Source organism: Carcharodon carcharias, chromosome 14, assembly GCF_017639515.1.
Source record: "Carcharodon carcharias isolate sCarCar2 chromosome 14, sCarCar2.pri, whole genome shotgun sequence".
NCBI lineage: Eukaryota > Metazoa > Chordata > Chondrichthyes > Lamniformes > Lamnidae > Carcharodon > Carcharodon carcharias.
Window position 1 is genome coordinate 131,259,856 of NC_054480.1, and position 26,661 is coordinate 131,286,516.

At 39.5% G+C, this 26,661-nt stretch overlaps 1 protein-coding gene across 1 annotated transcript in view; it reads right to left on the reverse strand.

The window, feature by feature from the left end:
• The window catches only part of LOC121286883 (small glutamine-rich tetratricopeptide repeat-containing protein alpha-like), a 36,881-nt gene that overhangs the window by 9,797 nt on the left and 423 nt on the right, over positions 1-26,661 (reverse strand). Inside the window, exons 2-7 of the mRNA XM_041204095.1 lie at positions 11,956-12,095; positions 11,183-11,286; positions 9,372-9,456; positions 8,082-8,181; positions 6,754-6,858; positions 2,815-2,953 (exon numbers count right to left, since the gene is read on the reverse strand). Coding sequence (XP_041060029.1) covers positions 2,815-2,953; positions 6,754-6,858; positions 8,082-8,181; positions 9,372-9,456; positions 11,183-11,286; positions 11,956-12,055 — 633 coding nt within the window. The 5' untranslated portion in view covers positions 12,056-12,095. The remainder of the gene's footprint in view (positions 1-2,814; positions 2,954-6,753; positions 6,859-8,081; positions 8,182-9,371; positions 9,457-11,182; positions 11,287-11,955; positions 12,096-26,661) is intronic.

The window sequence follows — 26,661 nt, forward strand, 5'->3', positions numbered from 1 at the left end:
ACTCAAATGGAAACATGTCCAGCCTGTCCAACCTTTTCCAATAAGATAACCATTCCCCCTCCATCTCTGGTATCTGTCGAGTGAACCTTCTCTGAACTGCTTCTAAGGCATTTATATCCTTTCTTAAATAAGGGGTCCAAAACTGTACACGGTACTCGAGATGTGGTCTCACCAATGCCCTGTACAACTGTAGCAAAACATACCTACTTTTATATCCCATTCCCCTTGCTATAAATGACACTATTCCATTTGTCTTCCTAATCACTGGCTGTAGCCACATACAAAATTTTCTTGATTCCTGTACCAGGACACCCAGATCTGCCTGTACGAGCTCTGTAGTCTCTTTCTATTTAAATATATGCTGCTTTTCTATTTTTCCTGCCAAAGTGGACAAGTTCACATTTTCCCACATTATGCTCTGCCTGCCAAGTTTTTTCCCACTCACTTAACCTATTTATGTCCCTTTGCAGACTCCTCACATCGTTTTCACAACTTAGTTTCCTACCCACCTTGTGGCATCAGCAAATTTAGCAACCATTCCTTCAGTCCCTTCATCCAAGTCATTGATATAAATTATAAATAGTTGAGGCCCCAGCACCAATCCCTGTGGCACTCCACTCGTCACATCTTGCCAACCCGAAAAAGACCTGTTTATCCCTACTCTCTGCTTCCTGTTAACCAACCAATCTTCTATCAATGATAATATGTTATCCCCTGCACCATGAGCTATTTTTGTGTAGTAACCTTTGATGTGGCACCTTGTCAATGCTTTCTGGAAATCTAAATATAGCACATCCAAAGGTTCCCCTTTATCCACATTTCTTGTTACTCCCTCAAAGAATTCTAATAAATTAGTCAAACATGATTTCCCTTTCACAAAACCGTGTTGATTCTGCTTGATTATGTTGAGATTTCTTATATGTCCTACTATAACCTCCTTAATAATAGATTGTCAGCAATTTCCCTATGATAGATGTTGTTAACTGGCCTGTAGTTTCTTGCTTTCTGTCTCCTTCCTTTCTTGAAAGAGGAGTCACATTCACTATTTTACAATCTGATGGGATCTTCCCAGAATCTAGGGAATTTTGGAAAATTAAAACCAATGCATCATAATATGACCAGGCTAATCAAAGTTGCTCAGATCCCTACTGGCATCCACAAAATTTTGAAATAATTGTGAAAGGTTGGTGTTATTTAATAGTTTGTATGTTGTGTGTAGGTTTTATGTACATTGAAAAGAATTATATGGAATCCACAATTCAGGATACAGGCCATTTAGCACAATTAGTCGATGCCAGTGTTTATGCTCCACAGGAGCCTTTTCCCACTCTAATTACTTGTTAGTCTGTGTACATACCCAATATTTCTTTGTCCCTCATGTAAACATCAAGTCTCCCTTAAAAGCATCAATGATCTCTTCTTCAATTACTCCATGTTGTGGCAAGTTCCATTCTTGCCACTCTCGGTGGGAAGAAATTCTTCCTAAATTCTTTATTTGATCTGTTAGTGACCATCTTATATTTATGACCCCTTGTCATGGAGTCATCCACAACTGAAGGCAGCTTGCCCATCCCATCATTCCCCTTCATGGTTGTAAATCATCACCATCAGGTCTCCTCTTATCCAGAAGAGTGAGCCCCAGCTTACTTAATCTTTCCTCATAGTGCGGAAAAGATGTACAAGGATGTTTCTGAGAGAATGAAACTTTCTCCAGTCCTTCAATATCCTTTCACTTGTGTGGAGACCATAATTTAAATGTGATCTAACTAAGATTATATATAAATTTATTACCTCCCTACTTTTGTCATCTGTTCTTCTAAAAATGAATCCAAGTAAATAATTTGCAATAGCTATGGCCTTATCATCTTGCATTGCTGCTTTTAATTCTTCATGGATCTTTATATGTATATTTATTTCTTCTACCTCATTTAGTTTCTCATCTTTTAGTCGTCCTACCAAAATCAACCTTCCAGCAGGATAAAATAGGTTCGGATGTGCTGGAATACAGTTCAATAAGTGAAATTTTCCCCTCAACCACTGAATAATTATGTCCCCTAACAATGTCCTTGCTAAAATTGTCTACCTCAGCACAGACCTGGGAATTTGTTGGTTACTCAACACCATAGTGGACATATGATTTTTCTGCAGAGTCAGTTTGAAATATTTTGCTTTTAAATTTGTCACGAAGACCAGCTCTACTTAATTTCCATTCCTCTGCATGCAGCAAGCAAAGCACGTAATACTGAGGTGGTCTAAAATTCCTTTGCAAATTCTAAATCATGCACATGATCATACAGCATTTACAAAGCGTATTTCTGAATAATTCTAACAGCTATTTCTAAAAAAGAGACACATAAAAGGGGTAGAATGTTTGTTCTGCAATGCCAGCTGGAAGAACTCTGTCCTAGAGTCAGGTGGCTCCTAGGTCTAAGTGGAACTGACATTTCAATCTACAATCTCGCTCTGGACAGTTTTTCTTTAGTGGCCTGCTGCAAGGACTCATTTTTTTATCTGGGTATCCTATTCAGGAACTTATATGACATTTAGATTTGACTTCTAATAAAATATCAATGATTAAAAAGTCAGAAAAATTGAGAACATAGAACAGAGGAATACTTGGACTTGAAAGCACTCTCTCTTCCTTTACTCCCCTCATTTCACAGAACTGTTGAAATAAAACTGTACTCATGTTACTGTAGGCCCTTGAAAATTGATTTCAGACAATATCTTGCTTTTGTGCAAACTTAAAATCTTGCATGCTCACAGGATTACACAACAATATGAGCAGATTCTATTTCATTTTTCAGCACTTACTGGACTTGGTGCATCCTTGATCTTCTGTTCTGCTATATTGAGGTTTGCTCTGTAAGATTCGTTTTCAGGATCCAGCTCCAGAGCCTTCTTGTAGTAATTAACTGCCTCACTATATTTATTTAGACTAGCCAGAGCCAACCTGAAATGAATCAAATCAATTAACTGTATTTATTCAGCCAAAAACACATTCTGTATCCTTAGAATATACAACGCCACTACAGAACGATATAGAAAATATAAAATGTTAAAATTTCAGGATGCGCATGCCAGGACTTTACAAAAAGTGAAAAAACGACTTCCATTTGTATGGCACTTTATCGCACCCAAAGTCCTTCACAGCCAATGAATTATTTTTGCAGTTCAATCATAGCAAGGACTGACAAGCAGCCAGTGACAAAAAAAAAAAACAGGTTAACGGGCCATTAGTTGAGGAAAAACATTCGCCAGGACATTGGAAAAATTGCATCATGGAATCTTTTGTTTCCATTTAAAAAGGCAGATGGACCTTGGTTTAAGGTGCAAAAGATGACAGATTTCAGATGCTCTTTCAGCACTGCAATGAAGTCCCACACCAGGATTTAAGCAATAAGTCCTTATTGTCCCAAATAAGCCAAGGTGACACCTGTATCTCATTTGCTCTGCGGCAGCCTGATAGACATCAATGACAAACAGTATATTTAAACACGCTAGAAGAGTCAAATATACTTTTACTCTTCACAGATTTGCAACTGGGATCAATTGACCATGACGGCCTCAGTGGTTCCGCTGACAGCAAGTGTTGAAGTAGAAGCTATTATTCTTAGTTTGAATCTTTTTTCTCTTTCATGTGGAGTCTAACATCTCTACTGAAATGGGTAAGTCTCTACGAGGAGCCAAAGAGTGAATTTGCCAGCAAAGGTAGGGGATGGGGGGGTTCAAACCAGGGTACTCTTGCCCATTACAAAAGATATTATATTATGCCAACAGTCGGTAAATATCTCGTTTATTTATTTTGTTTATTACAAATAGAAATGCTGAACTTCAGATCTTTGCTTCATTGCTTTCCCCACCATCTTGAAACCCTTACTTACTAGTAGAAGCAATAGGATTTTAACCCAGTCCATTGTTGGAGCTATCTGGGGGGGGATACTGTATTAATGCCTACTAATTTCACAGACTAACATTTTCTTCTTTGCTTAATTGAAGATGAAAAAGGAGGAGCAGCATTTATATAGCATCCTTAAATGTTGAAAAATACCCCGACATGCTCCAGAAAAACTAAGGAGCAAAAAAAAGCAGAGTCAAAATCTTAGTTGAAAAGCTGGGTCTTAAGGGGTAAAAGGTTTATGGGAATGGGGCAAGTCACATAAGAAAAATAACTTTCAATGAGGTGTTGTAGGTGTTGCAAGTCGGTCAGTGAGGGCAGAGGTGATGGGAAAGGATACAGGCAGCAGAGGTTTGGAAGAGCTGAAGTATATTGAGAGTGGAAGATGGAAGGCGTGCCGGTAGAGCATTATAATAATCAAATCTGAAGCTGTCAAAGGCATAATGAAGGTTTTGGTAGTGGGTGGGCTGTTAAAGGTGGAGGCAATGTGATGAGAGGTGGAAGTCGTCAGTTTATATGACAGTGAGGAACTGAGATCAGAAACTCAGTAGGATTCACAAACAATCTGCTACCAACCAAGAAATTAACTGAGAAGGGGATGAAATTGGTGCAAACGTCGAGGACAATGGTTTTAGTCTTCCAATACTTGTGGGAGACTCCAGAACTAGGGGACACAGCTCAAAAATACGGGGTCTCCCATTTAAGACGGAGATGAGGAGAATTTTTCTTCTCTCCAAGAGTTGTGAGTCAATGGAACTCTCTTGCCCAGAGAGCAGTAGGTAGGGATATTGAAAGTGTTTGAGGCAGATGTAGATAAATTCTTAACTAACAAGGGAATCAAAGGTTATTGGGGACAGGTGAAATGTGGAGTTGAGGCCACAATCGGATCAGCCATGATCTTATTGAATGGCAGAGCAAGTTCGAGGGGCCTAATGGCCTACTCCTCCTAATTATGTTTGTATAGGACTAAAACATTTTTAGTCAGTGCTGACATTTGAGAATAATTATTGTACAGTACAGTGATCCTAAATTTTCTGATTTATGCCACAAAACTAAGCAAAGAATTTTCCTGAGTAATCTGTTATTCGGAACTCTGGGTGATGCTCGTTCGCAAGCATGAGTTTCCCACAGGACCAGGCTCATGACCAGGTGGCAGCAGCAATGACGCCAGAGAACCCAGTGTTTTCTCTTATGCTTAAATTAACAGGGATGGCCAGATGGTTTTTTTCACACTGACATGGGTTTGCTTTATCTTCTCCATTATTTCTATTTTCTTGCCACCAACTCCAATACTCTCTAAAACAAAAACAGAATTACCTGGAAAAACTCAGCAGGTCTGGCAGCATCGGCGGAGAAGAAAAGAGTTAAACACAGTCAACTGTGTTCCTTTCCACAGAAGCTGCCAGACCTGCTGAGTTTTTCCAGGTAATTCTGTTTTTGTTTTGGATTTCCAGCATCCGCAGTTTTTGTTTTTACCCCATACTCTCAATGTGTGTCCAATCCAGTTAAAGACTGAAGCACCTTCTAAATTTGGCAATGGTTTTTGCAGGGATAGTATCTAAAGATTTAACACGTAACTAGATAAATTAAGAGGCTATGGGATAGGAAGGTAGGTAATTAGGTATTTAATACATGCTAATATTACTACCGATTGGTTTCTGTGTAGGTCTTCCAGCTACCCTTCTGCAATTTTAGCAATCAGAATGAAAGCTGTTAGGGTTGCACTGTCGTCAACCCTTGCACTAACTTCATCTCCATCTCAGTTAATTTCTTGGTTTGAAGCAGATTGTTTGCAACCCTACTAGACTCAGATCTGAGTTTCTGATCTCAGTTCCTCACTATTGTGTAAACTGTCGAATTCCATCTCTGTCATCACCTTGCCTCCACTCTTACCAACCCACTCACCACCAAAGCCTTCATTATGCCTTTGACAGCTCCAGATTTGATTATTACAATGCTCTTCAAGCCTGCCTTCTATCTTCCACTCTCAATATACTTCAGCTCATCCAAACCTCTACCTTCAATGACCCAACTTGAAACACCTACAACACCTCATTGAAAATTATTTTTCTTATCAGTCTGTAACTTGCCCCATCCCCATAAATCTTCTACTCCTTAAGGCCCAGCTTTTCAACTAAGATTTTGACTCCGCTTTTTTTTGCTCCTTATGTTTTTCTCGAGCATGTCGGGGTATTTTTCAACATTTAAGGATGCTATATAAATGCTCCTTCTCCTTTTTCATCTTCAATTAAGCAAAGAAGAAAATGTTAGTCTGTGAAATTTAGTAGGCATTAATACAGATAGCTCCAACAATGGACTGGGTTAAAATCCTATTGCTTCTACTAGTAACTAAGGGGTTTAACCAGAAACATCCTTTCAGCATCTACCCTGTCAAGCCCCTTTAGGATCCTCTACGTTTCAACAAGATCACCTCTCATTCTTCTAAATTCCAATGGATACAGGCTCATAGCTACAGGTGCTAAACAACATCTCCAAAGGCTTAACTAGTTAAGGCAGTGAACAAATATACAGACCAGGCTTCATCCATGGCCTGTGCCAATTTGTTGATATTAATTACTTTGGCTGTAGAGCCACAACTACCTTCAGTGTCCTGGATTAGTGAAGGGGAAAGTCCAAGATTCCCTGTTGCTTTGCCAGTAATCTCCCATGAACATGTGGACATGTAGTAAGGATGAGGTCAAATTTGCAAGTGATGCCCTCTCATGTTTGACTAGCTTATATTGGCAAATGAAGAGTGTCTACTTGAGTAGAAGGTGCTCAGAATTGTTTTTCATGAAACCAGCACCTTTAGGAGTAGAGAAGAAGGGAAATATGTTAAAAAAAATTCTATTCACCCCATTCTGCCATAAGCTTTGCTGTAGCTCGGATCAAAAGCTATTGCTTTTTCACAGTCTTGCACTGCTCCAGTATAGTTTCCTAATTTACTCAATGCCGCTGCCCTGCAAAAGAACACAAAACGATGATTAGTAAAACCAGATCAGTTTACATCCAATACAGCTTGGAAAATTGTAGTATTGGAATTTGCTGTAATAAAGCAGGTTAGAGACATCTGAACCATCTTATACTCATGCAGCTAGAAAAACTATGGTTGCTCAGCCATTACGGTTTTAGATGCTGCAGCCTTCATACATCTCAAACCAACCGCAAGCTTGACTTTCTATTTTACTGGTTTCCCTTTCTTTCTTATAATTAGCCATCCATTAACTGTTTTCAGAAGATCTTCTTCTTACCGCTAATCTGCACCTCAGGCCTGAATATCAAAATTATTTCCTGCTATTTTTCATGTTCAACATTCACAAGATACATATGGATGAGGAAGGCATTCAAAACCAACCTAATTAATCCATCCAGTTGCTCCATCACAGCATGCAACAGCTTCTGAAATAATTCCGAGGTTTTTGTTTTATTACCCTATGTGGAAGTCCATGGCATAGAACGCAACAGGGCAGGAAGAGGGCATTCGGCCCATCGAATCTGTGCCAGCTCTTTGGTATGGCCATCCAATAGTCCCACCATGCTGATCTTGCCCCATAGTCCTGTAAAGTTTTCCCCTTCTAATATTTATCCAATCCTCTTCTCAATGTTGTTATTGAATCTGCTTCCACAATCCCTTCAGATCACAACTCAATGTATAAAATGATCAGTCTGCATGTGAAGGACTCCTTGACTCCTTTCCTAAGTGTAAATTGGCTGTCACGTTTGCCTACATAATATGAATGTAGTTCAAGTGTAAAGAAATAACTAAAGAGCTGTGGGATGCCAGAGGATGTAACATGGTGGTGATTTTGAATGGAAGTTCTTTCCCATCTCAAAGTGGTTTGTGCAGAATCCCAGCGGACTGTTATAATAACAAGCAAGCATTTTGCCACCGTAGCCCTTGATTTAATTCCCAATTTCCTCAGACTGTGTCCAAGCAAGGTGGAAAACTTGGTTACATGGAAGCAGTAGATATGACTGTTCTTGACAGGTTGGCAAATAGTACCAGAAAGTCAAAGGTTGTGGGGCAAAATAACAAATGTCACCCAATGTGCTCATTGCTCACTCTTGAAGTAACCTTTCTGCTAAAGAGCACAGCTCACATAAAAGGTTCCATATACAATTGGAATGCATATCCAAAAGGTTGACACAGAATTGAAGGAAATAAAACTAGTATCCATTGTACCTGTTGCAATAATAAACTGCATTGCTCGGATTCAATTCAATGGCTTTTGTGTAGTAATCCACAGCACATTGGTAATTTTCTACTTTCATTTGTTCATTTCCTAAATGATGAAAAGAAAATCAGAATCAATTACATGTATCCTAAGGAAGCCCAGCTATCCTTTGTGACCCAAGTTGTAACCAAAGAAACAGTTTTTAAGGTTTTGGGCACTTTTAAACTTGAGCCCACTGCCTTTTCCAAACTGTTTAATACTCTGCACCCCCTCCTCCTTTTCATACAGCTTGTAATTCCCAACTTTCAGTTATTCAAAGCTTCAGAACATTTTGAATAATTGGGAATGGCTCCAACATTATTTTTCAATGTGTAATCATGTGAACATTAACACTGAAAATTCAGATAAAAAGAAAAATAGTTGAGTGAGGGTGATTAAAGTAAATATCAAATGGTCATAAACCATAAGGGCAAAGCTGAGATTGCAGGTTGTCTATGGCCAAAGATGAAAAAGCTTTCTTTCAAGTACTTTTACTTACACAAGATTCAACAATTCAGTGGGGTCTCACACTGAGGTTCTGACATAGTCCTGTTCAAGAACTGGAAGCAGCAAACTTATTACAGAATCATACAGCATAGAAAGAGGCCATTCAGCCGGTACCAGTTCTGTGGTACCCAATTAATCTCACTCCCCTGATATTTCCCTACTGCCCTGCAATATTTTTTCTGAACCTTCATATTAAAAAAGTTGCTGCATGCAGTATTTTTTGTTAATTGAAAAGAGATTTACAACTAAGATTGTGTGGGCCGATAAGTCACAACTCTGCTCACTGCTAGCCGTAGAGTGAAAATTTTAACCCGACAATCTAGCAAATTTACTCACCTAAACACTAAAAGCTGTACTACCTCTGCAAAAATCTTTGCAAAAGTTCTTGGCAAGAAGCCATTGTTTAATCTAGTAAATAAATTAGGCTACATGATAGACCAGTTAGGACTGAGATGAAGAGAAACTTCTTCACTCAGAGGGTGCTGAACCTATGGAATGCTCTACCACAGAAGGCTTTGGGAGCCAAGTCACTGATTATATTTAAGAATGAAATAGATAGATTTCTGGACTCCAAAGGAATCAAGGGGTATGGGTACAGTGTTGAGATAGGGGATCAGCCATGATCATATTGAATAGCGGTGTAGGCTCAAAGGGCCGAATGACCTACTCCTGGTTCTATTTTCTATGTTTCCAAGGGGCGATGAAATACACACACAGTATAATAAATATTAGCTGAATGCAATCATTTTTACCGTCAGTTTTCAGCTGCTCAGCTTTTGAGATATCTTCAACAGTTGGAGAAGTAGGCACAGAGTCCACAGTCACATTCGGTATCTCCTGCAAACAAACATGGGAAAAAGTGTCGCACATCTCAAAATTCAGCCTCAATATCAGAGAGCAATGAATCTTAAACATGTTTTTCTAGGATGAAGTGACTTGGGTAGTATTTCATAAATGACAGATGGATACACACAAATTTTAGCCTAGCACAATGCAATTTTGATGTAGGGTCTGCTAATATGCTGGAGGAAACCTAAGTTTTATTCAAGCACTGCTGCACTTTCAATATAACATGGTTGAATAGAAGGGCATCCAATCAGAAAATAAACAAAGAAACATGTGTTTTATTTGGTTTCAGTTAAGCTCTATTTCTGATGCATTTAGCTCATGGATCACACCAGTTACACAATCACTTAGAAGTCACAACAGCAAAGATAAACGTGAATAAAACAAAAGCTTATGACTGGACATGGAGGGGAGAAATGGAGGGAGTAGTGCAAAATTAGAATATTGTTTATTATTAAAAGGTCATCCAACTGCAATAATTAGTGTTTAAGAGAGAGTTGTACCATGTTAATTGAATGACTAATACTTTAAAACATAGTATGATGCACAGCTATTAATTCTAAAAGGTCAAAACTGCCAATGAAGTAAATTGGTTAAATGACTAAGGATATGTTTGAAAGCATGCTTTATCCTCCAATTTTTGCCTTCCTCTTCTGCTTTTGTAGCTATGCGGCTATAATTGCACCGGCAGCAAGTGGCGCTGGACACAAAGATTTTACGTTACCCAAAACAAAACTGGACATTATCTGACTGCCCCAACTCCCTGATGGATCAAAAACAGAACACACCGATTATTTTCCCTCTAACTCAGAGGCATGCTGAAGACTGCTATAGCATGCTTACAGCCAACTTAGTCCGGGCCACCTAATAGTATAGAGCAGGACTTTCCTAGTGTACATGGCTCAGTCAGATGCTGGTGTTGCCAAATTTAACAACCTCCAAACAATTTTTGTCAGCAACATAGTACTTGTATTCCCAATCTCCTACATTAGGGAGTGCTGAGTCTGTACACAGTACTAGATTTCAGTTAGACCATAAGACATAGGAGCAGAAATTAGGCCATTTGGCCCATCCAGTCTGCTCCGCCATTCAATAATGGCTGATAAGCTTCTCAACCCCATTCTCCCGCCTTCTCCCCGTAACCTTTGATCCCCTTACCAATCAAGAACCTATCTATCTCGGTCTTAAATACACTCAATGACCTGGCCTCCACAGCCTTCTGTGGCAATGAATTTCATAGATTCACCACTCTCTGGCTAAAGAAGTTTCTCCTCATCTCTGTTCTAAAAGGTCTTCCCTTTACTCTGAGGCTGTGCCCTCGGGTCCTAGTCTCTCCTACTAATGGAAACTTCTTCCCCATGTCCACTTTATCCAGGCCTTTCAGTATTCTGTAAGTTTCAATCAGATCCCCCCTCATCCTTCTAAACTCCATCGAGTATAGACCCAGAGTCCTCAAACGTTCCTCATATGTTAAGCCTTTCATTCCTGGGATCATTCTCGTGAACCTCCTCTGGACCCTCTCCAGGGCCAGATTTTGATCCTATAGTGCTGAGAGATCAACCTGTCACCTGCCAAGATGATGTGTGGAGTAGAGACATGGATAGATATTTTGAAAAAGGAAAAGATTTTTTGGAATGAAAGCCCACATAATCAAAGAAGTAAATATCAATTTAGGAAAGTCGTGCACTTAAATTTGTCTCTCAAATTCAACTCTTACCTCACCAACAGCAGCTGTGAAAATCTCTGGGAGTGTCCGAGATACAGCAAGATCCTCATTATCGATGGAGATGCCAAAAGCTGTCTCCAAACACTGGACTGCAACTGGGGTCAAGATCACAGACCACCATTTAAAATACAATCATTGATTAACTTAGCATTTTAGTCCACTGAATTTTTTCCACTTCAAACCAAAACTTGATCTTTCAGAAAATCTCACATTTTCTGCCAAGTTACTCTTAATTTTTTTTGGTACTGAACTGTTTTAAATTTGTTAATGTCTGGGTTGTCATATCTTGTATTTAAATACAAGTTAATTTTCTTAATTTTGCAGACTGCTTTAGAAATTGCTTTCTTCCCCATTTTCAGGTCTATTATATTTCAGCTCCACGTCCCCATGTTATTACTTATTTAGAAACCCAATTTTAGTTCTTCACCAATGCTAGTCCAAATAGAAACAGCACCCAATAGCAGTTGCAAGTCAGGTTACTTATGCATCAGCTTATTTTCTGCCTCTGCATATGGGGAGACAACCTCTATTCAGTGCTTCTCTCAGTGCAAGACCATGCATGGGAGCTACCCTATTGATACACTAGTACACGCTCCACCTCTGACTGGAATAATGGAATGGACTTTTTCTGATCCTAAACAATCACACACAAAGATTTTTCAAAAAAAGGAAGTTCTCTGGTGTTGAGCTATAGTGCTCAATTTTAACTCCATCTCAGTTTATAATTCTCACCATCCTTCCCCCACCAAATATTTGTCACTCACCCTCTAAGCTCTCCTGAGCATCTGAAGTCAGATTCCCAGACTGGAGCTGGTCACGTAAAAACTGAATGATGGAATACGCGAGCCGTTTATTGTCCGTCATTATTGGGTTTCTAGGCTAAGTTTAAGGTCAGCACAAAGCACTAAAAACAAAAAGAAAGCACAAATGCATCAATTACTCAAGTTACTCATGGGTTTCAGAGCCATACATGTTGAGTTAATTTGCACAATTGTCATAAGATATAAGATTCATCCTCAAAAGGAATTAAAGCAAACATCTTTCCTATAACACAGTCCCACACTCAGGTGATTTTGACAATTAAATAAACAGCAATCTCCAGTTTGCATTGCACCTTATACTGTTAGAAGATGTTAGTTTCAAGGATTCTAAACCAGTATGCAGGAGAAATAAAGAAAAAAACTCAAGCGATGGAAATCTGAAATTAAAACAGAAATGATTAGAAATGCACAACAGATACTCCAAACACCAATGTGGTTAATGAACTGAATAACCTGTCAACTGCTTAGAGAAGCAGAAATGGCTTAAATCATTTAAAATATCACAGTGAGGCAAAGAAGACTTAAAAGAAACAGTAAAAGCTGGAAACACATGGCAGGGTCAACCAGCTCTAAAATGAGAGAAAAAGAAAAAGGCAGACAACTTGCATTTATATTGCGCCTTTAATATAGAAAAATGTCCCAAAGTGTTTAAAAGACCACACCTACTACTTTCTAGCTGCGTAAAGAAGGGACTATTAGGAGGGGGCAACCAAAAACTTGGAAGAATGATTGGGTTTTAAGGAGGTGACAGGGAGGTTGGAGGTGGTGTTAGGGATGGAATTCCAGAATACAAGAAAGAAAAGGCTTGTATTTATATAGCATCTTTCACAACATCAGGACATCTCAAATGTGGTACAGCCATTGAAATACAGTTAAATTGCAGCCACTATTATAATGTAGGAAAATCAGGATCACACAAAAAGCAACAAAATAATGACAAGATCATTTTTTTAAAGTGATGTTGGTTGAGGGTTAAACTTGGCTAGGGCACCAGACTCTGGGGTCAGCTGAAGTTATGGCCACCAATGGCATGAGACTTGAAATGAAATCAAAACAGTAAAAACTAGAAATGAATGGTAGAGGTTGCAGTGTCAGGGACGGGGGCGAGGGAATTATAGAGACAAAAATCAGGACATGGCATGAAAAGATGCAAAAATGTCTGATAATTTTCAACATGAGGCATTGGCGGCCTATGTGCCAACACAAGTCAATGAGGATGAAATAATGAGTAAAACAAAAACAAAAATACCTGGAAAAACTCAGCAGGTCTGGCAGCATCTGCAGAGAGGAGCACAGTTAACGTTTCAAGTCCAAATGACCCTTCAACAGAAGTAAAAATAGAAGAGAGGTGAACTATAAGCTAGTTTTGCGGGGGGGGGGACACAAGTAGAACTGGATCGACGGCCAGTGATAAGTGGAGATAACCAAAAGATGTCACAGACAAAAGGACAAAGAGGTGTTGAAGGTGGTGATATTATCTGAGGAATGTGCTAAGGGTAGAAAACAAGACAATCAAGGTACAAATAGCCCTAGTGGGGTGGGGTGAAGGAATCAAAAAAGGCTAAAAGGTAGAGATAAAACAATGGTTGGAAATACATTTAAAAATAATGAAAGTAGGTGGGAAAAGAAAAACCTATATAAATTATTGGAAAAAAAGTGGTGGGGGGGGAATCGGAATGGGGGTGGGGATGGAGGAGAGAGTTCATGATCTAAAATTGTTGAACTCAATGTTCAGTCCGGAAGGCTGTAAAGTGCCTAGTCGGAAGATGAGGTGCTGTTCCTCCAGTTTGCGTTGAGCTTCACTGGAACAATGCAGCAAGCCAAGGACGGACATGTGGGCATGAGAGCAGGGTGGAGTGTTGAAATGGCAAGCGACAGGGAGATCTCGGTAATGCTTGCTTGCAGCAATTCAACCTGCTCGACCTGCTGAGTTTTTCCAGATATTTTTGTTTTGGATTTCCAGCATCCGCAGTTTTTTGCTTTTATTTGAGATGATGAGTAATTCAGACAATGAGATAGAACAGCAGGGTTATTGACCAGCTGATGTATAGAAAATGAGACGATGGCCAGGAGAGCACCAAAATAGCTGAGTTTCAAGGTAACATATGCAAGCAAGAGGGTTTTTAGGTGCAGGTCAGAGGAGGAGGAGGGGTGGGACGCGAAACTTTATAGAACTGGAACTAGGCTGTCTTTGAAATAGAACAGACATTGGCTTGGCAAGTCAGCTCAGGATCAAATAAAGCCCAAGGCTTAATTAATCTGATTCACTGAGGCGGCTCAGCCCAGAAGCAGGATGGGCTTGGTAAGACAGGTACAGATTTACAGTGGGGGCCATAGACGTATCTTAAGTTTTCTGGATGTTGGACAAACAGTCTGACAACACAGTGGAGGAATTGAGAGAAGCCATGTAGGTAGAGGCGGATGTCATAAGTCAGCCAGAAGCAGACTCCTCCACCAGATTTATTCCCATATGTAGGATTCACAAAAAAAATCAACTACCACCCCACACAGAAATGAATGGATTCATGACACATCTGCTGCTGTAAGTAAAAGTGACCATGGGTAAAGTTACTAAGCTATTGCTCAGGCCTGAAGGCTTCGGAAGAAGACGGCAGAGTCTATTGAGCTTGGTTAGGAGAAATGTAGAAGATAAAGATTGAGAGGTCAGAGCGTCACTCACTCAGTAGGCTGAAATAGAAGATGAAAATTTCTGGTCTGTGTAACTCAGTATTACACTGGGTATTGCCTTACTCCATTAGATTCTTCAGGAGAGTTGATGTCCATCAGAATGTACACCCAAAATTCTACTGCCAGAATATGAGAACAAACTTCAGCATTGCTCCTTGCGGCCCTAACTAAATGAACACCAATGTAAAAACACTTATTAAGAACTCTCGTATTCTAGATACACTAATCAAAAGGATACCTAAAAACGTCAACTTCATCCTTCATCACATTTATATAATAAAAGATCAATTAGCAGCTTGCATGCAAACTCAAGTCCAAATATCCAGCTTTCTAAAAATGACCTATTAATTTAATGATATATTGCAGGAAGTCAATATCTATAAAATGTATTTAGAGGGAGAACTAGACTCTATTACCAGACTGATCAGGGCCAGGTCTACATTTCATTCAAATTAATTCAGATCTGCCCTATACTCCTGAGGGTTAGGTTTCAAGGAGTTGTCCCTCTATTATCCACTGGGAAACAATAATTCACTTTGGCTCTCCATTAAATGATCTTTTTGTTGAGGGGGGAAAAACAGGAGAGCTCATCAATTGCAACACCTTGTAGGGGTAACAATGCCAGAATGGAAAAGAACAAACAACTCAGTACAGCAAGTCCAAATGCAGATTCCCCTCTCAATTTCCTGATTCATTAGGAAGTTCCTGGAACATGCAGGAGGATAAATCATAGCCTCCTGGTTGTATGATTTATCAATTTTTATCAGTTTAAATAGTAAAGTTTGATTTTTAAATTTAAAATAATAGATATCTTGATACTTGTTTGGTGACAATAACGCAAAGGTTCTAAATGATGCATTAAAAGCTGCAACACTAAATTCTCAATGTCACTGAAACAAGAGCTGTTACTGCCCCCTAAATTTGTTCTAGTTATTGTCCTCTTAAAAATAAAACAGTTACCAAGGAAAGATATTTCTGAAACAAAAACAGAAAATGCTTGAACTCAGCAGGTTTAGCAGCATCTGTGGAGAGAGAAACAGCGTTAACATTTCGAGTCCAAATGACCCTACATCAGAGCTGAAGAAGAGTCATATGGACTCAAAACATTAACTCTGTTTCTCTCTCCACAGATGCTGCTAAACCTGCTGAGTTTTTCAAGCATTTTCTGTTTTTGTTTCAGATTTCCAGCATCTGTGGTATTTTGCTTTTATCAAAGGTATTTCTGATGTGCATAAGACCCATGGGTTCACAATGGTAGAATTAAAGTGCAAGCTTATCATACAAATTAGTAATATCAAATTATTTGACACTGGGAGGATTAGGGAAAAATTAGTAGCTGGGGGAATTCTGATCATTCCCAAGACATATACAAATACACATATACATTTCTTTTGGGGGTGGTATATAGGTTTTTTTTAAAAGAGTAGAAAGAAAGTTATTTTATTACTGCCACTCGTTACTCTTATGTGCTCTGACATGGAACAAAAAGGGGTAAGATCCTGCATCTTTGCAATGTTAGAACCAGGCTAGGGCAATAATGTGGCTTGACAGAGTATTTTACCAAGAAACTATATATAAAATAGCATTTGGTCAATAATGCGTATATGTATCACAAGACTCCAATATTCAATTAGTCTCAACTTTATTCCTGCCTTTAGGATTTAGTCACATTTATAGAAGTCAACAGTCAAGCACATCCTATTCAAATAGTTTAATGTATAACACTGAATGATTTAGATGCTTTGTTAAATGACAATAGCAGATGAAATTGACAACTTAGGTTTTACAAGTCTTATGCTATTGGTCTTGCATGTGTGTAAACTTGGCTAGTGTTATGCTGATTTTGGGAAACTGAGACAGGTCCCATAATTTTCACTGTTGAAAACCATCTTTAACCCTGCAGTATCACTTGGATAATGGAGCCAGATTCAGCAATATAAATACCAAGAGTTGGTGCACAGATGTCAGTCTCCTAGAATCAAAACTAAAGGACACCATATATAGTTTTGGATGATTCCCACAAACCCTTAATTTTGAGCTACGTTGGGTGGTAGGATGGTAAATAAACAGTGAAGGAACATCTGCTGGGCTATAAGGCACAGTGATGAGGCACCAGTTTCCACTTCTAAACCCAAGTACAAATCCAGCCCAGACAATTGGGACAAAGGTGTACTTTATTGAGACATTACTTTCCATAAAATGGCTGCTATAGTAAATCTAAAAATAATTCTACTTGAAAGTAATTTTTACTCAAAATTTTTTGATGCATTTTAGGGGATATGATAAAGGTGACATAAACATTTCAATCACAAAGAGATAAAGCTCGAAATAAAAGCAAAATACTGTATATGCTGGATATCTGAAATAAAAACAGGAAGTGCCGGAAAAACTCAGGTCTGGCATTATCTGAGGAGAGAGAAACATACTTAATGGGTGGAATTTTATGGCTCCTCCTGCCTGCAGCATCCTCTGTTCCCACCAAAGTTAATGGAGTTTTGAACAGCTAGCCACATTTTACAGAAAGAAAATGATAATGATAGTATTAAAGACACAAAGCATTGATCCAGGGTAGGTGTTAATAGCATAATAAAGGTCAGCGGTGTCTGAAAGCAAAAACATGAGATATAGACTGGCACTTGTGGGGGGAAAAAAATTAAAAACTGGGGACAAAGTTCATGACCTGAAGTTGTTGAACCCAATGTTGAGTCTAGAAGACTATAAACTCCTACAACTGTTTTTTTCCAGTACATCAGTGACTGCATTGGTGCTGCTTTGTACACTCGTCTGGAACTGGAAAATTCCCATCAATTTTGCTTCCAATTTTCATACCTTCAGGTGGTCCATCTCCAACAGTTCACTTCCATTCTTTGACTTCGTTCTCCATTTCTGTGGAGAGGCTGTCTACCAATATTAATGGCTAGCCCACCGACTCCCACAGCTACCTCAACTACACTGCCACACACCCTGCTTCCTGTAAGGACTCAATTCCATTCTCCCAGTTTCTTCAACTCTGTCGCATCTGTTCTGATGATGCTACCTTCCACAACAATGATTCTGACGTGTCTTCCTTTTTCCCTCGGCTGAGGATGCCCCCACCCCGTTTACTGTAGTTGACATGGGCCCTCAGTCATGCCTGACCCATTTCCCGCACTTCTGCTCTCATTTCTTCCCCTCCCAGAACCACGATAGGGTTCCCCTTGCTCTCACTTTCTACCCAAGCCTCCATATTCAAAGGATTATCCTATGCCATTTTCCACCAAATTCCAGCATGATGGCAACACCAAACACTTCTTCCCCCTCCCTTCCCGTCAGCAATATATTCCCAAGTCAAGAACATAAGTGCCTTGGAGTAGAACTTCCAGGTGGTGGTGTTCCCATGCATCTGCTGCCCTTGTCCTTCTAGATGGCAGTGGTTGTGGGTTTGGAAGGTGCTGCCTAAGGAGCTTTGGTGAGTTCCTGCAGTGCATCTTGTGGAAGGTACACACTGCTGCCACTGTGCGTCAGTGGGGGAGGGAATGAATGTTTCTGGATGCCAATCAAGCAGGCTGCTTTGTCCTGGATGGTTCTTGCATATTGTTAGAGCTGCACTCATCCAGGCAAGTGGAGAGTATGCCATCACACTCCTGACTTTTAGATGGACGACAGGCTTTGGGGAGTCAGGAGGTGAGTTACTCGCCACAGGATTTCTAGCCTCTGACCTGCTCTTGCAGCCACAGTATTTATATGGCTGGTCCAGTTCAGATTCTGATCAATGGTAACCAGAATGTTAATAGTGGGGGAATTCCACGATGGTAACACCATTGAATGTCAAGGGGTGATGGTTAGATTCTCACAAATACACATGCCTGTATGCTGAGTTGCTATTATGTGTTCCAAGGGCTACGAATCGTTTAGGTTAAGCTTGTAAATAAAATAACTCATTTGACATTGGCCCACAGTAACAGCTGCCTTTCAATACTATGTTCGAAGGTCATTACTGACAACCCTCTACTGCCAGGTTTACTCTGCTGTAGGCTTTTTCAGAACTCTATTTCTGGTTCAAGATCACTTTAAATTTGTCCCATCACCACCCTCTTTTGCCTTCTACCATGATCCCTTGTCATTTAATCTCTCTTCCCTATCACAGACCTTCCTTTTTTGTACTTTCTATCTCCCTACCTCCTTTCCCCGCCTCCGTACTTGCTTAAACCCTGGTACGTCTAACCTCTTTCCAGTTCTGAAGGTCATTGACCTGAAATGTTAACTTTGTTTCTCTCTCCACAGATACTGCAAGTCATGCTGGGTATTTCCAATATTTCCTGTTTTTATTTTAGATTTCCATCATCTGCAGTATTTTGCTTTTGTATTAATGCTCTTCTACTTTCCTGGTTTGGGTTCCAATTTCCTTACCTCTTTGTGAGACATTTCTTGGGGTACTATGTAAATTAAAACTATTGTGTCTGTTGCCATGTTTCATTTATCATTTTAAAATATTTCCAGCTATTCATCTCTCTACAATGCTCCTGTGAAATGTCTTGGGATGTTATTTTAAAGGTGCTACATAAACACAAGTTGTTGCTGAAAATTAATTGGGAGGCTCAGACCCTACTTTAATCCTTGGAATCCAAAGCACTTTTATTAGATTATTTCCAAAACACTCAAGGAATAAAAGGACTTTAAAGTTTCTTCCCTAATAAAACTTGGTGTCATTTTGATTTCGATTTGTCTTTGCATATTCAAAATGTTATGAAAGGCTGGAGCTTAAATTCTATCATTAAGACATAGATCAAAATTAAACAGCATTCTGAAGCAAAACCACTGTATTTTGTCACACAGAAGTACGTGGGAGTGTGACTGTCAGGTTGCACAGCAATAAGTGCTCACTTCACTCTGCTCACATAGAAAACTTCTCCAAGGCATCAGAAACTTTGCTCAAAGTTTTTCATAGATAAATACTTGTAGAAGACATGCTAGGTAGATGACTCATGCACAGCCTCATAACAGGGTGGGAAACTTAACATTCATTCACTTGCTAGTACACAGGGTAAGGTTTTAAGTGTGTTGACAGGGAAATGTATGTGGGTCCCTCATCAAATCCATCATTATTACACTACTTTAGGAATGGAATGTCCGAGACCATTAGGTACAGTAAGAAAAACAGCCCACCTTTGCTACACATCGGCTTTTTTGTTATGGATCGGGCTAGCAAAATGCTGCATATAGGGAGATATTGGGCTATGGGGAGAGAGAACGATGGGATTAGTTGTGAATTGTTCTAGTTAAAAAAAGGCATTGCGGGCCGAAAGGCCTCCAACCACATTGTAAATTTCCATTGTATCTTTTAGCAAAGGAATACGCCAATAAATAGAGTCTGTCATTACAAGTTTATCCTAAAGAAAGCTTCATACCTCCGACCAACGGCTCAGATTAACTGAAAACCTTGAAAACCATTTTTTATTTTCAGCTACCAAAACATCCTCTTACGATGGTAATGGGCATCACATCTATGAATTGTGTCAGTTGTATTTGTTCAAAAAACATATAAAGGCAAAATAATGCAGATGCTAGAAATTTGAAATGAAAACAGAAAATGCTGAAAATATTCAGAAGGCTAGGCTGAATCTGTGGAGAGAGAAACAGAGTTAACATTTCAGGTCAATGCAATGTTGACAGTTTCCCTCTCCGCATATGCCGCCTGCTCTGCTGTGTATTTCCAGCATTTTCTGTTTCTATAACACAAAACAAACACTGCTGTCAATGTTTTAGGTGTGAGAGTAGTTAGAAACTACAGATTGAGGTTAGCAAGTAATTCAAATCAAGAGGTTCTGATGGTTCCACAGAACGTTCAAAAAGAAACAGGCCATTCAGCACAACTAGTTCATGCCAGTGTTTATGCTCCACATGAGCCTCCTCACAACCATCTATTCTTTTCACCTTCATGTGTTTCTTTGGCTTTCCCTTAAATGCATTATGCTATTCACTTTAACTACTCCTTTTGGTATCAAGCTCCACATTTCCCCTTAATTGAACATTAGGCGTGAAGCACGGCTGATCGACAAACGTCAGTAAAACTCGGAATTAACTCGCTTCCCCACCAGGATTTAAAATAATTAAATGTCTGTTGCAGCTGTCGGCCGCGGCCAGTGGCGAGGAACACCAAGGGGCGCGTATGTGGAAGATCCTGAGCTTTGTTGTTGCTATTCCTGGTGTAAGTGTCTGTATGTTGAACTGCTACCTGAAGGCGCAGCAGCACAGCCACGAGAGGCCAGAGTCTGTTCCTTATGATCATCTCCGCATCAGGAACAAACCATTCCCTTGGGGTGTTGGGAAGCACAGTTTCTTCCACAATCCCCATGCTAATCCTCTGCCCACTGGCTGGGAAGATGCAGAGGAGCACTGAAATTTTGGAGCAGAGAAGACTGGCCCTAAGTTGATGGACCATTCCTTCAAGCCTAAGAGTTATGTAAATGTATGCATTATTTTAAAAAATAAAGATAGAAGACCTATTAAACAAGTGTTCACCTTTGATGAGGTAACACCATAATAAAAATACCGTGGAAAATTGAAAAAGAGACTGAGACAGTTTCATTTTAAAATAACTTTGCCCTAAAAATATACATTTATTGCAATATTGATCATTAAAGCACAAGTTAGGCCCTTTACTAACACTACTGCTACTGTTTTATATAAATAGGCATCCATCCTACAAGACCCAATTGTTAGAAGCAAAAAGGAGTAAGCTGTGAGATCTGCAACTTTGTCCTTATTGGTGAAGGGCACATATCCAAAACATTATGGGTTTTTCTTCCCCCCAGAAGAGATGTCGATTGACTTGCTTCTACTTTTTCTAATATTTTCTGATTTTTATTATAGCTTTCATCATCCTACATTTAAGTACTTTCTGTTATTCATGGGAAGGGAGCAGGGTTGATGCAGTTTTACTGTACAAGCCAAATAGCTGTTTTATATTTTCTTTTCTCCATTAAGATTTTAGCAAGAATTTGCTTTGACCATGTGTTTACAATTGTGGCAGATGTGTGAGGGGGCACACATGAATTTCACACAAATATGGAGTTACTTTTCGAGTCCTCATGACCCTTCAACAGAACTGCTTCCAGTTCTGTTGAAGGGTCATGAGGACTCGAAACGTCAACTCTTTTCTTCTCCGCCGATGCTGCCAGACCTGCTGAGTTTTTCCAGGTAATTCTGTTTTTGTTTTTGTTTTGGATTTCCAGCATCCGCAGTTTTTTGTTTTTATCTACGGAGTTACTTTATTAGATTTTAAGAGATTTTTCTCGTGAATGAAAAGCTTTTGAAACTCGCGCAGTCTCACCATTCCAATCTAATGCTGGAACCAAGATTCAGATAACTGCACCAAATCAGTGTGTTATATTCCTGAGATTTAGGACTTCTCAAGAGGATACAGTTCAATTTGCTCCCATTACTTGCCATCCAACTACATGCATGGATGAGTTATGGAAAGGTTTTTTTGGATTTTGTAATCACTACTCATTGGCATAGAACTCAGACTTAAATCTCTGTACAACTGCAATGATAAAAAGGATTTGAAGATGATGATCGGTGACGACATTGAAACACACTGAAGCTGCATGTGGTATAGAATGGTGGGACAGGCAGAGACGGCAATATTTTTCACCGAAGGAGGTTTGGGGAAGAAGAAAAGCACACGCAATAAACCAGATTTTCCAACTTCCAATCAACTAGTTACTATAAATGGGCAAAGGTCTGGAGTTGATAAATTGTCTATTGAAAGGTTTCCCAGTCAAAGGAAAATAAAAATTAAAGCAGGTATTTTGCAACCAAACTCTTCATGCTCAGGATTCCATCTCTCATTGCTCTGTCGCATTGACTCTACACCTTTCCCTCTATCCATCCTACATGTCTCTGCAGAGCTAGTCCAGAAAGACAGATGATAAGGGAATGTAACAAATACTGGGATAAATCAACAAAAAACAGAGAGTAAGTGAGAACAAAATGTGAATAATAGTCTGGAAGCCTATTCCATTAAGCTATATAGAAGATCTTTAGAGGCTCAATACAATCTGTACCAATAATTGTGACAATTATTTATATACAGGCAACAAGATTTTTGTAGACTATCTTAAATTTACAATTAAGTGACAATGATTTACAGCTGCAGTATTGTCTCGAGAATCTTGATTTTCTTCACTGTTTAATCAAAAAGACATCTCTGAATATGACATAAAACTGTCCAGATTCTCATCAGGAAAGAACATGGTACATCTGGTAATCATTAACTGCTGAAAACCGATGGTGACATTAAACTATAAATTTGGGGCAAGAATAGATTTTTACATTACTGAAAAAGAAATGAAAGACTAGTATTTATATAGCATCTTTCACAACTACAGGATGTCTGATGTAGGAAATATCGAAGCCAATTTTTGCACAGCAAACTTCCACAACAGCAATGTAATAATCACCAGATAATCTGTTTTTGTGATGCTGATTGGCTAGGACACTGGATCACCAGCCTGGCTTTTCTTTGAGATAGTGCCATGGAATTTTTTTTCTTACATCCAGCTGAGGCAGACAGGACCTCAGTTTAAAGTCTCATCTAAAAGATGGCACTTCCAGCAGTGTAGCACTCAGTACTGCACTGGAGTGTCAGCTTTGATTTTTGTGCTGGATTGGACCCGAACCCACAGTCTTCTGATTCCAGAGGTGAGACTGCTACCAACTGAGCCACAGCTCACACTGGCAATTGGGAGTTCTCCTCAGTAGTATTGATTATTAGAACAATTTCCCCGAATGAAAAGATCAATTTTTTTGTCCCCTAATGTGAAAGGGCTGGAGGGAAGGTTGAGCTCATTGGAGTTTAGAAGAATAAGAGATGATCTTATGGAAATATATAAGATTCTGAGGGGCCTTGACAGAGTAGATGTTGGGGTCATGTTTCCTCTCATGGGGGAAATCAAGAACCAGCTTTAAAGTAAGGGGTCTCCCATTTAAAATGGAGATGAGAAGGAATTTCTTCTCTCAGAGGGTCATTATTCTTTGGAATTCTTTTCCACAGAGCGCAGTAGAGGCTGAATCACTGGATATATTCAAGGCTGATTAACAGGTTTTCGATCAGGAAAACTGAAGGGTGTTAAGGGCTATAGAGGTCAGGTAGGAAAGTGGAGTTAAGGCCACAAGGAGATCAGCTAAGATCTCTTTGAATTTTGGAGCAAGCTTGATGGGCTGAATGGCCTGCTCCTTTCTTGTGATCTTATGCTCACCCAGCACTATCTTTTCTAAGAAGTAATTCTTAATACATGCACCTAGGAACAGAGTGCTGATAGGCCATTTGCGTTTAGAGGACATCACTTCTTAGGTGGATCCTAGGATCCTATCCTCACCCAACATTTACACTTTCACACTCTGTAGTGAGGGGGGATCAATGGATGCTTCAAAATTCCTTACTGATTTTTCCTCGCTCAGGATAAACTGTAATACCCTACCCTAGCGAAGATTAGTTAATTTACAATGGTAATCAAACCAGTGATCTGCATGGCTCAGTTTCTTTCATTAGTGGAAATGGCCTCCATCAGATCTCCCACAGTTTAGCCGAGTAAATCAGTTAATATGCGCTTTCATAATAGGAGCAGTATAGCAAGCAATGCATTGTTCCTCTAAATCATGAAGCCATGTTTAAGCTGACAGGTCATCCAAAAAGACCTTAAATGTCTTGGTTATGGAACTTTGCAAGCTGCAACTTATTTACTCGTTTATCTCAGATAAAATGTGTTTAACAGCTTAAAATAAGTTGGATATCAGAAGAGATAATCACAGCAATCATTGTTTTGATATTCTAGATTTATCAATAATGCTACACAGTACACTTGATTCAGAAACATCGCCAAAGTCAAATATGAAAATGCCTCATTAGGAATAATAGATGGTACTTATTTAATCAGAGAAAAGCATAATTAAAATGGATTTCATAAATAAATGATTATGCAAATGGACAAATAAAAATAAAGATTGAATTATTATACCAACTACACCAACTTTTCAAATGTGGGATGAGAGCATAGAGCTACCAAATGTTACACATCTGTGGAGTTTGAAGATGATAATCACAGTTTGCATCCAGATACAACAGCATGAAGTACTGTGATCCCCATCCAAATTTCCTTGTCCACCTCCCACTGGTTTCTCCTGTTCCTGCAATGAAAAATCAGGACACTATACTGCAATACAATAACAGCTCTACATTGGGGAGACTAAACGCAGACTGGGTGACCGTTTGCAGAACACCTTCGCTCAGTCCACAAACATGACCCAGACCTTCCTGTCGCTTGCCTTTTCAACACACCATCCTGTTCTCATGCCCACATGTCTGTCTTTGGCCTTCTGCAATGTTCCAGTGCAGCCCAACGTAAACTGGAGGAACAGCACCTTATCTTCCAATTAGGTACTTTACAGTCTTCTGGACTTAACTCTGAGTTCAACAACTTCAGACCATGAACACTCACCTCCCTCTCATCCCCTTTTTTAATCCAATTTTTAAAATTTATTTTCTTTTATTTGTGCTCATTTTTGTCCTTTTTCCCCAAACCTCCTCCCCTCACAGGCCATCTGTCACTTGTTTTTATGTTTTGCTTTCACAGAGTGCTGACCCTTGTTCTGCTGTCTTACCTTCATGCCACTGTCAGCACCTACTTCACACGACCATTAACACTCCCCTTGTCGTGTCCATGAAATCTTTGTCAATCTCTACATAATTGTCATCTATCCCCAACTTTCCATCTTGTTCCACCCCCTCCTAGATAATATAAAATCCATCATATTTCTACTCTTTAGCCCTGGGATACTTGCCTTTGTTAGCCGAGGCATAGAATATAAGAACTGAGAGGTTATGCTGTATAAAACATTGGTTAGGCCACAGCTAGGGTACTGCATGCAGTTCTGGAATCCAGATCATAGGAAGGATGTGATTGCACTAGAGAGAATGCATAGAAGATTTACCAAGATGTTGCCTGGGCTGGAGAGTTTTAGTCACGAGGAGAGATTGGATAGACTGGGGTTATTTTCCCTGGAACAGAGGAGATTGAGGGGGGAAATGATTGAGGCGTATAAAATTGAGGGGCATAGATAGGGTAGACAGGGAGGAACTTGTTCCCTTGGTGGAAGTATCAATAACCAGGGGGCATAGATTTAAGGTAAGGGGCAGAAGGTTTAGAGGGGATGTGAGGAAGAATTTTTTCACCCAGAAGGCGGAAATCTGGAACTCACTGCCTAAAAGGATGGTAGAGGCAGAAACCCTCATAACATTTAAGAAGTATTTGGATGTGCACTTGCAATGCCATGGCAGACAAGGCTATGGGCCTAGCGCTGGAAAATGAGATTAGAACAGTTAGGTACTTGTTTGACTGGTGCAGGCTCAAGGGCCTTTTTCTGTGCTGTAGACCTCTATGACTCTGAAGACTCATACGGACTTGAAACGTTAACTCTGCTTCTCTCTCCAGAGATGCTGCCAGACCTACTGAGTTTTTCCAGCATTTTGTTTTTATTTCAGATTTCCAGCATCCGCAGTATTTTGCTGTTATATCCATCTTGTCTGTTACGATTGACTGTAGAAACTTTATAATAGATTAGGGAAGGAGAATATACCGTCAACACACACAAACCTTCAACATGCCAATTAATAAAAAATGTAGTGCCATCAGTAAATGTTCACACCTTGTCCACTTGAATTATTTAGCACTAGCAACCCAACTCAGTCCTTTCAAAGTTGGAGTGCTTGAAGGGAACATTTCATGCTGCATTACAGGTGATTTATTCTCAGCAGCAAATGTAATTTAAGGAAGTAGTAAAACAGCAAGCAAATAGCTAATAACTCATTGAAAATTAAGTGTTGTTATGCCATATTGGTCTCAATACACCATTAAACCTACTGAATTATCACCCAATTTTTCCATACTGTTGGGAGGCCCGTCAGTATAGCAGAAGAGC